Raw genomic sequence first — 16,329 nt, 5'->3', positions numbered from 1 at the left:
GTAACTCTGTTTGACTCATATTAGTTTGGACTGAAAAGGGGAACCATACTTGAGAAACACATGGGCACCATTGTAACTATTCAAACAGGATTTTAATTCTCAACCAAAATGCCACAAAGAAGACGTCACTTAGGACCCTGGTTGAGGTTTGTTATATCCTTCAAGTTGCAGAAGTTAATCCTTCAAATGCAGAAGTTAAGACAGTTGCCTCATTGGACTTGTTGATTGTGATAGCTTTTGTCCATGGTGATGTGATGAACATAAGGATGATGCACAAATCCATATTGTCCTCTCTCTGTGGTTTGCTGTAGGTACCCAGCGTGCCAATGCCCGGGCTCCAGCCCCTTACAAGCGGGATTTTGAAGCCAAACTGAGGAACTTTTACAGGAAGTTAGAGACTAAAGGATATGGACAAGGCCCAGGGAAGTTAAAGTAAGTCAAAGCGACACAAACCACATAATGTATAGATGGTGAAAGGAGGGGGCGCAGTTGGGCCTCTAGGAAATTGATTGTGATTTGGGATGACTAGCCTTCATTTTAGTCGGCATAATTATTTCGGCATTTGTAAATTATAGGATCATCTAAAACATAGTCCTGGAATGAAACGTGATTAAGCTTAACATTTTAAAACAAGTAGTGAAGACACTGCCTTTTCATGTAAAAATAAAGGCAAAATAAAAGGCTGATTTATTTTTTTCCTCTGAAAAGTACCTCTTTGTTGGTGCATAGTATATTCATTAGCTATAAAGCCATCCCAATGTCCTTCACTACAAGTTTCTGTCTCCTGAACTGACCTGAGTGCAGGAATAGTGCTCAGCTCTGTTCAGTTCTGTGAAACAAACTTCACAGCAGAACATGTCATGAATGTTGTTTCTGCCTTTCTTCATCTGCCTCCTCCCTTCAAATGGGGAAGCTGAAACATCATCATGTTGTTTGGCCTACAATTGTTTCCATTCCCTACTTACCCTTCTTTCTCTCCCTGCCTTCAACCCTGTCCCACGTCCCCACTGGAGATCACTCTGCCACTGAGAGAGGACAGAGGAGGGAGGGTCTCCACTGGAGCCCCCCTGTGACCCTGGGTGCCTGAAAGAGGGTCCAGAGACCAGACCAACAGCAGCCCCACGGCTCACTGCCCCACCCACAGGAAGGCTTGCTTGGTTAAATTTCACCTTCATTGCCCTAAAAAATCATCCGCCTGCCCAAACACCATACTTCTCTGAGCTTTACTTTTCTCACACTTAATTTACAAAGGTCTAGGATGATCCAGCTGTCATGCATTCAGCCTCCCTATCATCTCTCTGCCTGTTACCATTTACATGAAGAGCAAATTGGTATCTATGGAAGAATGACTTTTAGTTGTCATCATCACAAGTAGATTAACCTACCACACACATCATTCATTTGTATCTCTCCCTTAGGGACTGTCAAGATTCACTTAATTTAACAATTAACTATTGGAAACTCCACTGCTTTGGAGGACATTGAGAATTTTTTTTTCCTCTTCATTCTCACAGTCATCTCGCTGGGCACTTAATAATTGAATTCCTTGTCTAAGTGCATTGAGGCTTAAAACATTGCCTCATAGAGTTGTTCTTGCTTTACTTAACAAAACGTGTGTGTGTGTGTGTGGTGTTGTTTTATGATCTTTTTTTTTTCTGGGATAAACTGATTTGACCGTTTAGGTAGGATTCTTCAGTTGTTCTCACAGGTCATAGGTAGGGTGCTCTATGTACCAATGATTCTCTCATATAACTTTCGCTAATGCTATTAAGAGTTAAAGACAAATGTGTACTTTATTGCAGACAGCAATGATATTAAGTAACATTCTTCTTACCTAGTTAACTGTGGCAAATGGAAATGTTCTAGAAAGATAAGTAAATTATCTTTAATAGTAGAGTAATAATCTGTATTTTCCCAATTGTCTCATTGTGGACAGGTTAATTATCCGAAGAGATCACTTACTAGAAGATGCTTTTAATCAGATTATGGGCTACTCCAGAAAAGACCTGCAGAGAAATAAGCTATATGTCACCTTCGTCGGGGAGGAAGGGTGAGTAGAACAGAGAAGTGGCCTGTGGAACATAGGCTGTGGCCACACGGCGGATGTTTCTCCACGTTGCTGTGGTTGCCTGAAACAGGAAATCCTTCTGGCAGGAAGTGCTGTTCTCATACACTTAAACCTTTGGGTTTTTTTTTTTTTTAAAGGTCTCCTCTGGCTTTTAAATCACTTGACATAGAAATTCTTTAGTAAAAACATGTAGCTTTAGATCATTTTTGAGAACAGAAGCCTAGTTTAGTTTCTTCTCTCCAGACCTCTCTTTCTCTTAAAGGGAAAAAGTGATGCTTTGCGAGGAAAAAAAAAAAAAAAAAAAAAAAAAACAAGAAATTGCATTTATGCAATTGCTTTGTGATCTGTGATCTTATTTTCTGCCCTGCAGGGCTAAGTAGAACGTGCTTCCTCTATTAAATAAGTTCAGTTTCAGAAACATGAATTAGAATCTTGCTGTTCTACCCGGAAGCCTCCACAGAAGAAACTCTTGGGCCTTGGCTCTTATTTCTCTGCCTCCAATTTTTCTCTTCCCTTGGGAGGGCAGCACACCACCAACATTACTACCTAACATAAACAAACATGTCCCGCCTTCCATGACTCTTCCATGAGTGAGCTCATTGAGATAAGGGTTAGGAAATGAAGCTGGGAAGACTCCTACACAGTGTCAGCGTTGCACTCAAATAGACATAACTGTTATTATGCATCACCTTAAAAGAGGCCAGCTGTCATCCCTCCCAGACCCCTTCTTCTTCCTCATTTCAGGTCTGGGTTCAAGTCTCAGCACCTTCTTCATAACTCAGCAGCCACTAGAGGGAATTTTTTTAATACCATACAATTGTCTGGTTGCGTTTTCTGTGGTTCTTGTTGATTTGGATCATTTTAAGTCTATCCTTCTCAGTCGTGCCTCGGAATAAAAGTATATTCGATTATGGAATCATATTAGTGATATTGAACAAATCAGCCATTCAGTACACAGTGGATGAAACAGTGACTCCAAACTATAAAATAATTTGCCTGTACTGATGGAACTAGGGAATAGCAAAATCAGGATTCAAATGCAGGCCCTTTGTCTTTCATCTAGTACTGTTGGACTAGCTCTGGGACCTAAGCAATACTCCTGCACTCCAGCCCATCTGAATTTTTTTCCTATCTCTGGACATTTTGCCCATTCCAGCTAATGACTGATAACTTCTGCTCTTGTCACATGCACTGCTGTGTAGTCTCCCAGCTATGCCTACATTAAGGTAAAGTAGTATGTGCAAACACACTATGACATGACAAAATTTGTACAGAAGTTTGCCTGAGACCTGAGCCCTTCATTGCTGATGTGCATATGTGGACTTCTCACTTGTGTTAGTTGGCTTAAAGATGAAGGTGCACAGTTGAAAATGAATGCAAATGTTGTTAGCCTAATCACCGGTATGCATGGGATTCCAAGTATTTCCTTACATAATAAGTCTGGTTTGGATGAGAATACTTTTCCTCCCCCAGAACTCCAGCTGCCTCCCTTCATTGTTGGACCACAGTTTGTTGAGATCTCAAAGATGTAGGGAAGAGTCTTTGGAAGCACTGATATTTAAGTTTGAATAGAACAGACGTTTATCATGATTGGTTATCCTAAAGCAGTCTCCTCATGGCTTGGACTAATGACATCCGTTCCTAGGAGGAGGTCCAGGGTGAGTGGGGCTTGATGCCTCTGTATTTGATTACATTACATTGATGTCCAAATGCTTCCTGCCTCCATCACCTGTCTCTTTCCTGTGACATCAGAGGGAAAACAAGGGAGAGGATGTTAAGCTGTGAGCTCGGTTAGCAGGGACAATCTCTTAATCTGTTCACTCCGCATATGGTTTATTGAGGCTGGATTTCTGGACTCATGACGTTGTCAGGTCAGTATCATAAATTATTAGATATATACTTTAATTTGCTATTGAGGCACCGAGGATACATATGCTGTTTTTGAGAGATGAAAATAGTAATTGTGCTGGAAAAATAGAAAGCTGAAAAAAAAAAAAAGAAAGAAACCTTGTGCTACATAAAAGTAAGGAGCTCTTTTAGCCTTTGCCACCTTCTCAAACACATTGACCCTATCACATGAAAATGAATGACCCTAACTTTTTTTCTGGATTATAGTAAATACCCAAAGGGAAAAGCTACCCAATCTTTCCACTGAACTATAAAAATGGAGCTGGAGGTTTTCTGTTTTTTTTGTTTTGTTTTGTTTTGTTTTTTGAGACAGACTCTAACTCTGTTGCCCAGGCTGGAATGCAGTGGTGTGATCTTGGCCCACTGCAGCCTCTGCCTCCTGGGTTCAAGTGATTCTCCTGCCTCAGCCTCCTGAGTAGCTGGAACTACAGGCACATGCCACCACACCCAGCTAATTTGTTTCGTATGGAGGTTTTCTGTTACTGTCCCTTTACCAATTTTAATCCCCTCAAAATGTATCATTTTGTAAGTTCTTCATGTCCAGGTCTAGTAATGAGCATTTAAAAACACACATATCTGGCACCCAGACCTTGGTTTCTAGTACCATTCTTTGATAAAAAGAATCAAGGTTTTTAGAGAAATGGCTGATTCTAACACTAAGCAGGAAATATACAAGATGGAGCCCAAAGCATCTTTTGGTGTCTGCCAGAGATTAAAGAAATCCTCAAAAATCCCAGTCATGGGGGTATGTTGAAAAAACCCAGGAGCCAACTGAGAGTTCCCAGTGGACAAAACTGAAATAATTTGAGCAACAAAATAAATACAAGGCTATTGGATTATAAAACAAAGTATAAAATAGATATCCATACTGATATAAATACATGGTTGAGTATGTAAATAAATGGGGAAGAATAGAAAAGTAGAAAAATCTCTTTTGTAAAATATGGAAGCAGCCCAAATGCCCGTCAATCAATGAGTGGATAAAGCCAATGTGGTGTATATATACACCATGAAATACTACTCAACCATAAAAAGGAAAAAAATAATGACATTCACAGCAACCTGGATAGAATTGGAGACCATTATTCTAAGTGAAGTAACTCAGGAATGGAAAACCAAATATCTTACATTCTCACTCATATATGGGAGCTAAGCAGCTATGAGGACGCAAAAGCATAAGAATGATACGTTGAACTTTTGGGACTTGGGGGAAAAGGCTGGGGGTGGCAAGGGATAGAAGACTACACATTGGATATAGTATAAACTGCTCAGGTGATAGATGCACCAAAATCTCAGAAATCACCACTAAAGAACTTATTCATATAACCAAACACCACCTGTTCCCCTAAAATCTATTGAAATAAAAAAAAAATTAAAAAAAAAAGAATCTCTGCTCTCAAGGTAGATATCAATTTGTTTAAGGCAAACAGTAGAAAATATGCCCTTCAAAACTGCTGTAGGTCTGGGGTAGGCACATGATGTCATCTGGCCCAATTAGACTGAAAGAAACTCTGTTATGTTGTAGTTGGTGAAAGGTTTCACTAAAAAAGAAAAAATCTATTTTGCAGAATATTTCCATACAATAGGCAGAACTCTCTACTCCTTAGGTATGGAATGTGCATAGTGACTTTCTTCCAAATAGTATAGTATGGAAAGAGGGGGAACAAAGTAACTTCACCGTAGAGAAACCTGACAAACATTATGGCAGTCAGGTTATCAAGGTCCACATCAATAGCCACGAGTCATGTTGATAATATGTACCCTCGATATGATGCAATGAGGATGGCACTTTACCTCTGTGTTTTTCCTCCCAAACACGTAATGATAGTCCAACCGTGAGAAAAATACTAGACAAAATCCCAACTGAGAGACATTGTACAAGATACCTTACCAGTACTCTTTAATACTCCCAAGGTCATCAAAGACCAGAGGAGCCTGAGAAACTGTCACAGCCAAGAGGGAGACATGACAATTAAATGTAATGTGGTTTCCTGTATGGGATCATGGAACAGATAACGGACATTAGGTAAAAACTAAGGAAATGTAGATAAAGTATGGATTTTAACTAATAATAGTGTATCAATATTGGTTTATTAATTATAACAAATGTACTATACTGATGTAAGATGTTAATCTGTGTGTGAGGTATACAAGAACTCTCTGTTTTATCTTTGCAATCTTTCTGTAAATCAAAACCTGTTCTAAAACAAAACATTTATTAAAAGAAAACATATAGTCAGGATTCAGGGAAATTTAGGAAATGTTTCTCTGAACAACGTATTTCCTCGTTATCTGATAAATGACAGCCCCCAGGGTAAATTTTGGTAGGTATATACCTCTGTCTGCACTTGAGGTCATTAGAGTAATAAGTGTATATATGGGGTTAATTCTGTGGGAAGTCCAAATTAGTAGTGGCATTGGTATATATAAAGTATGATTTTGTGTTGCTCATGTCAACTATGTTGTCTATGAGGGAATAATACTTTGCAATTCATATTGATATCATTTCAGTGATTATATTTTACCTGTTACCATCAAGGTCTTTATTTACAGTAGATTAGCTAAAGCATAAAGAAAAGGAAGTTTATTTTAAAGAATAATGCATCAACCAGGTGTGGTGGCTCACACTTGTAATCCCAGCACTTTGGGAGGCTGAGGCGGGTGGATCACGAGGTCAGGCGATCGAGATCATCCTGGCTAATACGGTGAAACCCCGTCTGTATTAAAAATACAAAAAAATTAGCCAGGCATGGTAGCAGATGCCTATAGTCCCAGCTACTCAGGAGGCTGAGGCAGGAGAATGACTTGAACCCGGGAGGCAGAGTTTGCAGTGAGCTGAGATTGTGCCACTGCACTCCAGCCTGGGCAACAGAGCGAGACTCCGTCTCAAAAAAAAAAAAAAAAAAAAAAAAAAAAAAAAAAAAAAAACCTAGAGTCTATAAATACAAATACATTAGTTGGTTAGTTCATCATCAACTAAGAGCACATTTTGTATTATGCTTTGGCTTTTTACAAAAAGTAGGTAGTTTCTAAGCACTATCTTGTAACTAGTGATTTAATTTGGTTAGAGCTGGAGGTTTTGCTTTAGTCATGAAAATTTCCACACAACTTAATCTGGTTATCTGCCTTTGCAAAGTTGTGGGGAAGGGAGATCAGCTGTGGTGGAGTGACTGAAAACTGAGTCATCTTGACTGAATGTGGTGTGAAATTGCGTACAGGGGTTGCCTATTTCTGCTGGCCATCAGTCTACCTAGAAGTTGCTTCTTTAGGGTTGAGGTCAATGAAATACTACATATTCTCTAGTGAATTATTCTACGTAGTTTCCAGCTGTATTATTATATTACACATTCTCCAGTGTATTATTTTCTTTTGAATTAAAAGTCCTAGCAACTAAAGGTTACATGATTTAAAAAGTTACCTAGATGCTAGGCATGGTGGCTCATACCTATAATCCCAGCACTTTGGGAGGCCAAGGTGGGAGGATTGCTTGAGGTGAGGAGTTCCAGACTAGACTGGGCAACATAGTGAGACCCCATTTCTATAAAAAAAAAATAAAAAATTAGCTGGGTGTGATGGCTTGTGCCTATAGTCCTAGACACTTGGGAGGCTAAGGCGAGAGGATCACTTGAGTCCAGGAGCTCGAGGTTACAGTGAGCTGCGATTGTGTCACTGTACTCCAGCCTGGGTAACACAGCAAAACCCTTTCACCCTGTCTCTTTAAAAAAAAAAAAATACTGGATTAGACTGTTGTGTTCTGGTAAGGCGTGGGGCCACTAACTTCTTAATACCCAAAACATTAAAGAAATAGTGACCTGGATAAAGAGAGGAGGTTTACACTGTGATTGCCCTGCCTCTTTTTCTTCATAGCCAACCCTGTAAAAGGCACCTTTCTTAAAGAAAGAATGAGTTTATTATGTGTGAGGTGCCATCAATATGACATCAATCATGTCTTGCAGAGCCACACTTTGACTAGGGAGGAGATGTGCACAAGCAGTTTTCGTTTGGAAGTTTAAGAACTTCCTGTAATATCTTCCTTTTGTGCTTTCTATAACCCCCTGAGACAGGCAAATGAAAGCAACTAGGGAAGATGAGATCTGAAAGAGTTTTCTTCAGTCTCTGCTTATAAAGTAACCAGCCAGTTCTTACATATGACTGATCAGATCCTCACTAGAAGCTGTTTGAGGCCCTGAGCTTGGTCATTAATTTCTCAGAAATCTGTGAAGCTTCAAGGTACACTTTATGATCTTGCTTTTTTTTCTTCCAAAAAGAGACATTTGCAGGATAACCTAAATTACCCAAACCTTTCTAAAGAAGGGTGCTTCTGTATCTAGGCTTTGGTTTGGTAGCACCTGGTAAGACTTTGTTTATCATATCAAACTTCCTTACTCACCTACCAGGCTTTCTTAATTGGCTCAAGAACTAACTCCTTGCTACTATAAATATCTAAGAGTGAATCAGAAGGTGTGTAGGCCATGTGTGCCTGAACCAACTTGAAGGAAGTGATGGTGTGACTTCCCAAGGCCATCATCTTCTTTCATTTTATAGTCTGCTTTCATTAGAATACTTAGTTTTCAGTAATTCTTAGTTGAAAATAAAGAATGAGATAATAAAATTTGTTATTTTAACAAACTTTGGGTGCCACCGACAACTTGGGTGGAGTGCCATCCGAGCCATGTGATGATGTTTAAAATGCTCTATCAGCACTTGGGGCTCCAGACTACATGACCACCCCCTGGAGACATCTGTTCTTATTCAGAAATGCCCTCAGATGCAGCTGTTGTGCGGCTACACACCCGTTGTCCAGAGTTTTTACATTTCCGTGCCAAGGCTTTAGCTGTGGAACCAACCTAACTGGCAAAACAGGAATGTAACAGACAATCCTTGTGATATGAGTCATATTAACTATTTATATTGAAAGAGGTTGCTAAGACATTACAGGAAGCAAAGGCATGATGTACCCTGCTGTGACATGTTTTACTGAATTAGCCAGGCTTATTTACAAATTGTAATCTACAACCTGCTCTCAGATAGGCAGTTCTAGGCTTTGGATTATAATCAAATCAAAGTTTAAGACTATTTTGGCTTTAGAGGTGACTCCATCAGTGCTTCTAGAGTTAAAAGTCAGCAGCTAAAAACTTGACCAGTTGAAGATACATTTTCTCCTAGAAGAACTATTAGCTTTGTTTTTGCTTGGGAAAACAAGACTTTTCCTTTTCAGTTTAATTCCTCAGGGAACATTCATCTCATCTTCAGCCAGATTCAGCTATTATCATAAAAAGGGAACTAATCAGTGAGGTCAGTCTTTGTTGTTTTAGCAAACTTTACCACATGAGAAGATTTTACTTATTAAACTTTCTAAGCATAATTTACTTGTTGATTTCTGACAATGTTTTCAAATTGAGCAATCTTTTAGGGATTGGTATAACCTGTTCATGTCATTGAATCAATATACCACTCAAAGGCAAATGTGCAAATCTGCTAGATACCAAATAACAATGTAAGCAACGTTGATTTTCTTCAGAAAGCATCAAAGAGCTCCACTCATTGATTCAACAATATATATTGAGCCCACACTGTGTATCAGGCTAGGTACGGATATAAAAATGAGTAAAACATGGTCCCTGCCCCCAGTGTAGTTATAGACTAGTACGTATGTATAGGGGAGGCAGGCACATATACAGATAATTGTAATGCACTTTGTAAGTGCAGTTATTATTAAAATACTCAGAGTTAAAGCTTAAAGAAACCCTGATACTTCTAACTGAATGCCACAGCTTAATTTTAAGCAGGCAAAATCCTATTTTACTTTTACCAGTTGTCTGTAAGAAAACTGACTCCTGAAGTATTTGCCTCATGTGTCAGCTGTCTCTGACCTTATCCATTGTATGCTTTATTGTGTCTGAAAGCCTCGCAGAGAATGACCATAGCTGACCGGTGCTCACTCTGTGCCTCACACTTAGTAGTCTACCCACTCCTTGAGGTTGCGTACACCCTAGGATATTGTAAGCTAGATTTTTTTTTTTTTTTTTTTTTTTTGAGATGGAGTCTCTCATAGTGTCGCCCAGGCTGGAGTGCAGTGGCACAATCTTGGCTCACTGCAAGCTCCCCCTCCCGGGTTCACACCATTCTCCTGCCTCATCCTCCCAAGTAGCTGGAACTACAGGCGCCTGCCACCACACCCAACTAATTTTTTGTATTTTTAGTAGAGACGGGGTTTCACCATGTTGGTCAGGATGGTCTCAATCTCCTGACCTCGTGATCCGCCCCCCTCGGCCTCCCAAAGTGCTGGGATTACAGTCATGAGCCATGACACCCGGCCGTACTAAGGCTTTTAAAAGATGCAGCTACATGCAGATAGGATGGGGGAGTCCTGGGTTAAAGCAGCATACATGAAAGGTTTGGGGCTTTAGCTGATGACTAGCACCTTGTAATTCAACAAAGTAAAGTGGTTGCCCCAAAGGCAGGATAAGTGAAACCAGCATCGCTGGAGAAAAGTGTCGAGGATTTTCTAAGCTCTATGCTGAGAAGACCTCACCTGGAGTGTCACCATCAAGTCTTTACTGACACCAGGGTAGAGAGGGAATTCCCACCCCTGCCCTGAGAGAAGGTTGAAGGAAGTGGCCATGCTCAGGAGTGGGAAAGGGAGAGAAGGAGGCAGAGACCAGGAGACGGAAAGTGCTAAATCTAGAGCTCTGATGGAAAATGACTTTCAAAACATTTTACATCTTTAGGATCTAGATTAGTACCCCATATGTAATCAGCACACAGACTTTTGTTAAAAGAAAGTCTCTGAGTATGTAAAGAACGTTCAAGTGGAAGAAGTATTCTACTTGTTCCTGGCGGTGTCACAGGCCAGAAGTAGGTCAACGGGAGGAAGCCACAAAGGCCGCCTTCGTCACAGCATAAGGAGGGACAGGTAGTCTGTGCATCCCTGCACTGAGGAGGCAGCCAGGGTACTGCTTTGGGAGTCCTCAGAGTAACCTGAGGATGGTCCCACCGATCCTGGGAGCCACCTGTGAGCATGTTCTATTCAGCCGCCCCAGAGGGCAGGTCCATTGTGTCACCTACAGCCTCTCTGGCCCTGGGAGTCTGCTGTTTGCATTTTTCTTTACACAAAAGTTTCCTATCAGCACAGTATGGGTGTGAGGATTTTAATACCACTGGTGATATGTTAAATGATTTTAGCTGCTACAAAGACTGATGTGTTTTATTTTAATATTCATGTATTCATTTTAAGGTATATTGGGAAACAATAGTTAGCACATCAAAACTTTATAAAGATTGTATAAGACAAAGTTTTATTAAAAAAGCAAATAGATCTAAAGTTGATTTAATGAAAAATATTAAATCAATAATAGTACATATATATTCAGATATAACAAAAATTGGGAAAGTAGTATGAATAGTTGAAGTCTGTTCTGTAAACCATTTTTATTTATATTCTGCCTGTAGTATCCTTTTTGTTGCTGTTGTTCTTTCTCCATCGCCGGGGCTGGAGTGCAGTGATGTGATCATAGCTCATGCAGCCTTAAACTCTTGGGCTTAAGAGATGCTCCTGCCTCAACCTCCCAAGTAGCTGGGACTACCAGCACATGCCACCACACCTGGCTAATTTTTTCTTATTTTTTGTAGAGACAGGAGTCTCACTGTGTCACTGTGTTTCCCAGGCTTATCTCAAACTCCTTGACTCAATGAATCTTCCCGCTTTGGCTTCCCAAAATGCTGTGATTACAGGCATGAGCCAACATGCCCGGCCTAGGATCCATTTTTTTCTCCATCACACAATCCTATCACTGAACAAGACTCAGATTTTTTTTCATTAAAAAAATGCAATGATACCCACAGAAAAAAATTCAAAAAGAAGAAAAAAATAAGATAGAGAAAAGAAGAAGAAGGAGAAGAAAAGTCTTTCACAATCCCTCCTCTACCCCAGCTTCTCAGTTGCCTTCATTCCCTTTTCAGCATTCCTTCCCTATCTTTGAGCCCACGTGTATACTTTTTATCCATAGGGTCGATGTACTTTATATTTTTCATTTTAAATTTAGCACATCACATTGCTTTACTGCAAACTCCTCCTTACTTTGCTTTTTTTCCTCTCTTCATTTTTGGCCACTTGTCATTCCTCAGACCTCACACAATCTTTTCTTATACTTCAATTTGACCCTGACATCTTTGTGAGTAAAGTAGAATTTATACCGTAGCTCGGATGTTAGTTTCAGCCTCTTTCTCCAAACGCCTTCCTTAGGAAGCTTTAGGCCCCCTCATTTTTCTTGTCTGTAGTTTTCCTTGGTGTTTTATCATTTAAAGTTTTCATTTGCACCTTATCACTCCATTTTTTGCTACTGATCTCCCTAAGGGGACTTGTATCTGTAATGTCTTATCTCAAATTCACGGAAGTATCTTTCTTCTCCCATTTAACAATGTTTCAGACATCCATGAGGACTCAATGTCCTGTGAGCATATGTAACTGATTGCCCCTGGTTTTACCCTGTTTAAATGAAGCTTTCACATTGTGCTCCCTTTTTGTATAAGCTTGCTCCTGACATTTGAAAGATTTACCTCTTTATACATATTTACATAATCAAAATATTAGCAGATTGCCTATTGTATGTATTAGAATATTGCCTGTTCTATGCCTGCTGTATGATGTGTGGCTTGGTTTTAGGTGTGTTCCACATAAATGTCCATTTTTCTAATCTGGATCAAGATACAATGAGATCAGAAACTATGATCATTCAGTTTGTTTTGGACAGCTCTGGCATGTGGACAATTAGATTTGTAATGAGCATCCTATGGAAACTTGAGCTCTGGAGAAAAAGTGCCCAATATCTAGAAAAAAAGTAACAGATTATTCTTTTTGTGGATTTTTGTTACAGGCTGGATTACAGTGGGCCTTCCAGAGAGTTTTTCTTCCTGGTATCCAGAGAACTCTTTAACCCATATTATGGCTTATTTGAATATTCAGCCAATGACACATACACAGTACAAATAAGTCCTATGTCTGCTTTTGTAGACAATCACCATGAATGGTAAGTATTTTTTCCCCAACACTTCTTCAGGCGATTTTCTATGATATTTGTTTTTTTATAGAACCCACATTTACACATTAAAACATTTTTTCCCTTGGGCAAAATCACATTTTCAGTTAAATACCTCACTTGACTCTTGTTTTTATTGTCAAATTTAAATATGTAGTCAGTCTCCAAGCTAGGACTAGATCTGTTGATAGCTGGGAATTGATCTGTTCCATAAGATCGATTCAAGTGAGTTGGGTAGAATTCAAAAGGTACTTCCCATTGCAAGAAAAAGATGATGAGTTCCTGGTGAGATCCCTGTATTCCTCGCTGTACCTTTGGGTGCCTATGAGCTCTAAGCTGAGGTGGGGGTGAGGAGGGAAAGGCCTGATCCAAAGATCAGACAGCCTCTAGAGCAGCCCTTGGGGAAGTGGCTGCCATGGGAGAAGATGGGGCAGCTGGAACTCTGGCTGGGGCTCTGACTCTCAACTGTGGCGATGATGGTGCTCTAGAGGGCAGTGGGGCTGGTGGGGTGACCTGGGGGCATTGACGGTAGAAGGGCAGGAGTAGGGAATCACAAGCAGTGGTCACTTACCGTATTAGCCATTTGAAGTTTGTAACCAGGTGTTGCCTCCCTCTTTCCTAATTTCTCACACAAAATCAAGGAAACTGATTTAGGATTCCCATCTGAAGATTATTTATGCTGAAAATCCCAAATTGCACTCTTTCCAAATGTCCTTACATCTTTTTTAAATCTCTGCGTTTATAGACTGTAAATATTTGTATAACCCCTGGTAGCTTGTTCCTGTTCATTTTCCCTGATAGCAACAAAGGAAAGAATATGAGCAGGATTCATGGGAAAAGCGTATTTGAATCATGAGATTAATATTGGTGGGTGGAGGGCATTATCTTTTAGGACTTACTCTTCAAATTGAACATCTGTTTAGCTGCAATTTGGAGTCCTTCTTCTAACTGTGACTATTACAGTTGTGCTAAATAAATGGAAATAAAGAGGAACCATACTGCTGGACATTGTTCTTAAAATGGCTGCCTAATACTAAAATTACAAACTTACAGTACGAACTCAGTATGGATTTACACTTTTGGAAGACATCAGACTTTCAAAGAGCTAGAAACTTGAACCCTTTTGAAAGAGAAAGTAAGTTTGCATCTCAGGCAGCAAATCCAGTCATAACAAATATGTTTAATAAAGTTTCCAAAGTGATTCAGAATAGAATTGAGCCTTGACATTTTAGAGAACAGAATGTCCCAGAAGAAACCCCCCCAAATGTCCATGTGCATAATTCTTGAATGGTGAAAATATCAGGAATGGGGCTTGATAGAGAATAGATATAGGAACTTTCTTGATCTGAGACTGGGCCTTTCCTCAGAAGAGAATTGCTACTGAGTTTGTGTTAGAGAAATCCTGCTAATATTCATGCATACACACTAGGAGGGGATAGCATTTTCCCCACTTCCAGAGGTCTCATCTGTCAACATCTCTTAGAATTGGTTTGGGGAAATGTCACTGAAATGCTCACACGGGATTCATGAATGTGGGGTGCTACATTGCTGACATGGAGTGAAGGTGGAGCAGGGTCTCTAAATATGAGGGAAACTGATTCTTCAGCAAGTAGGTACGAATTACTGGCTGTATTAGTCCATTCTTGTGTTGCTATAAAGAAATACCTGAGACTGGTAATTTATAAAGAAAAGAGGTTTAATTGGCTTATGATTCTGCAGGCTGTACAGGAAGCATAGCACCCAAATCACTGGGCTTTGGGGATGGTCTCAGGGAGCTTTTAAAATCATGGTGGAAGGCAAAGGGGAAGCAGGCACATCATATGACAAAAGCAGGAGAGAGAGAGAGAGAGAGAGGGAAAGTTGGGGGGAGGTGCCACACACTTTTATATGACCAGATTTCATGAGAACTCACTATCACGAAGATAGCACCAAGCCATAAGGGATCAGCCTCCATGATCCAAACACCTCCCACCAGGCCCCACCCCCAGCAATGGGGATTGCAATTCAACATGACATTTGGGCAGGGACAAGTATACAAACTATATCACTGGCCTGATGAAGACACAGCCCATGGTGCATACAAACTCTCACGACCTAGTAGGCAATTAATATTGGAAAAATTTAGATGCTTAGAGCTGGAAGGCATTCTAGAAAGCATATGGAACCACCTAGAAACTGCTCCATGACGTGTAAGCCATCTCATGCGTTTCCTTCACAGGTTCCGATTCAGTGGTAGGATCCTTGGTCTTGCACTAATACACCAGTATTTGTTGGATGCCTTCTTCACACGGCCCTTTTATAAGGCTCTTCTCAGAATGTAAGAATATTTTTATCACTTGTGTAATTAGCATGTAAAATACAGTATTTACTTTATTGAAAAAATTCTGTCAAAGTCATTGTTTATCTGTTCACAATCTCAAATCTGTTATTAAACCTAATAGTGGTTTAGATTTCTGAAAGTAATACAATTTCAAATACGATTACTGTGTTTTTCCTGCCTCTGACCTATTTAGCCCCCAGAGTTTTAGTTTTGCTCTATCCCCCAAAATCTATTCTCATTTGTTGCAGCGCATGTTTCTTTAAAACAATTGTACTTCAAATGCAGCCCTGGAATTCCTGTGGTGTTAATGCAGATTATTAATAGAATAGTTGTGGGTTAGTCTTAGTGACTCACAGCCCCCTCTCCTTTATGAGATACATTTTGTGTTTGGCTTGATGCAAATTTTCAAATGCTTACTCCTCATTCAAATCTTCGTTTTCTTTTGTTTTGGTTTTATTTTTTATTTGCTTGTCAGGGATGGACAGTGCCATATGTTTCTTAAACTTTCTCTATGACCTTAGTAATTTATTATGGAAAATGAAAATTCAGCATTCACAGAACTTTTTCTTCGTTGTTAATGAAAGATTGCGATTATTGTAAAATACAGGGCTAATTGTTTCTGTCCTGTAATCAGCAGCCATTTACAAGGCTGAACAGAAGGCAACGGCCTGTGGGATAGTAGCTCAAATCTGCAATGAGAGCTCACTGAATTCTCACTTGGCTCTGTCCAGCCCATTCCCTAACTGAGGCCACGTACCTGCTTACTGTAAAATGGAAGCCTAGACCTCAAATGAAAGCAAACAAAATGCTTCTTGTGGGCCCTTGGGAGGGTCAGTAGAAAGACTTTTGCCTTCCTGTCTTTCAGTGTCTTCACAGCTGTAGCACTGGGAAACAGGTGCCATTTTCTGTCACTTTGGTTCTTTGTGGCCACTTTGCATCTTCCCATTTCATTGCCTTATCTCTTATCTTCTCATTTAAGCTTCCTGAAAGACTAG

At 39.9% G+C, this 16,329-nt stretch overlaps 1 protein-coding gene across 3 annotated transcripts in view; it reads left to right on the top strand.

The window, feature by feature from the left end:
- Positions 1-16,329, top strand: part of HECW2 (HECT, C2 and WW domain containing E3 ubiquitin protein ligase 2) — a 386,375-nt gene that overhangs the window by 343,835 nt on the left and 26,211 nt on the right. For all 3 annotated transcript variants that reach the window (XM_015131908.3, XM_015131909.3, XM_077957331.1), the window contains 4 exons: positions 312-432; positions 1,937-2,050; positions 12,853-13,005; positions 15,233-15,331. In XM_015131908.3, the coding sequence (XP_014987394.1) occupies positions 312-432; positions 1,937-2,050; positions 12,853-13,005; positions 15,233-15,331 (487 nt within the window). The remainder of the gene's footprint in view (positions 1-311; positions 433-1,936; positions 2,051-12,852; positions 13,006-15,232; positions 15,332-16,329) is intronic.

This window comes from Macaca mulatta, chromosome 12 (assembly GCF_049350105.2).
Source record: "Macaca mulatta isolate MMU2019108-1 chromosome 12, T2T-MMU8v2.0, whole genome shotgun sequence".
Classification (NCBI taxonomy): domain Eukaryota; kingdom Metazoa; phylum Chordata; class Mammalia; order Primates; family Cercopithecidae; genus Macaca; species Macaca mulatta.
This window is presented reverse-complemented; position numbering and strand designations above follow the sequence as displayed.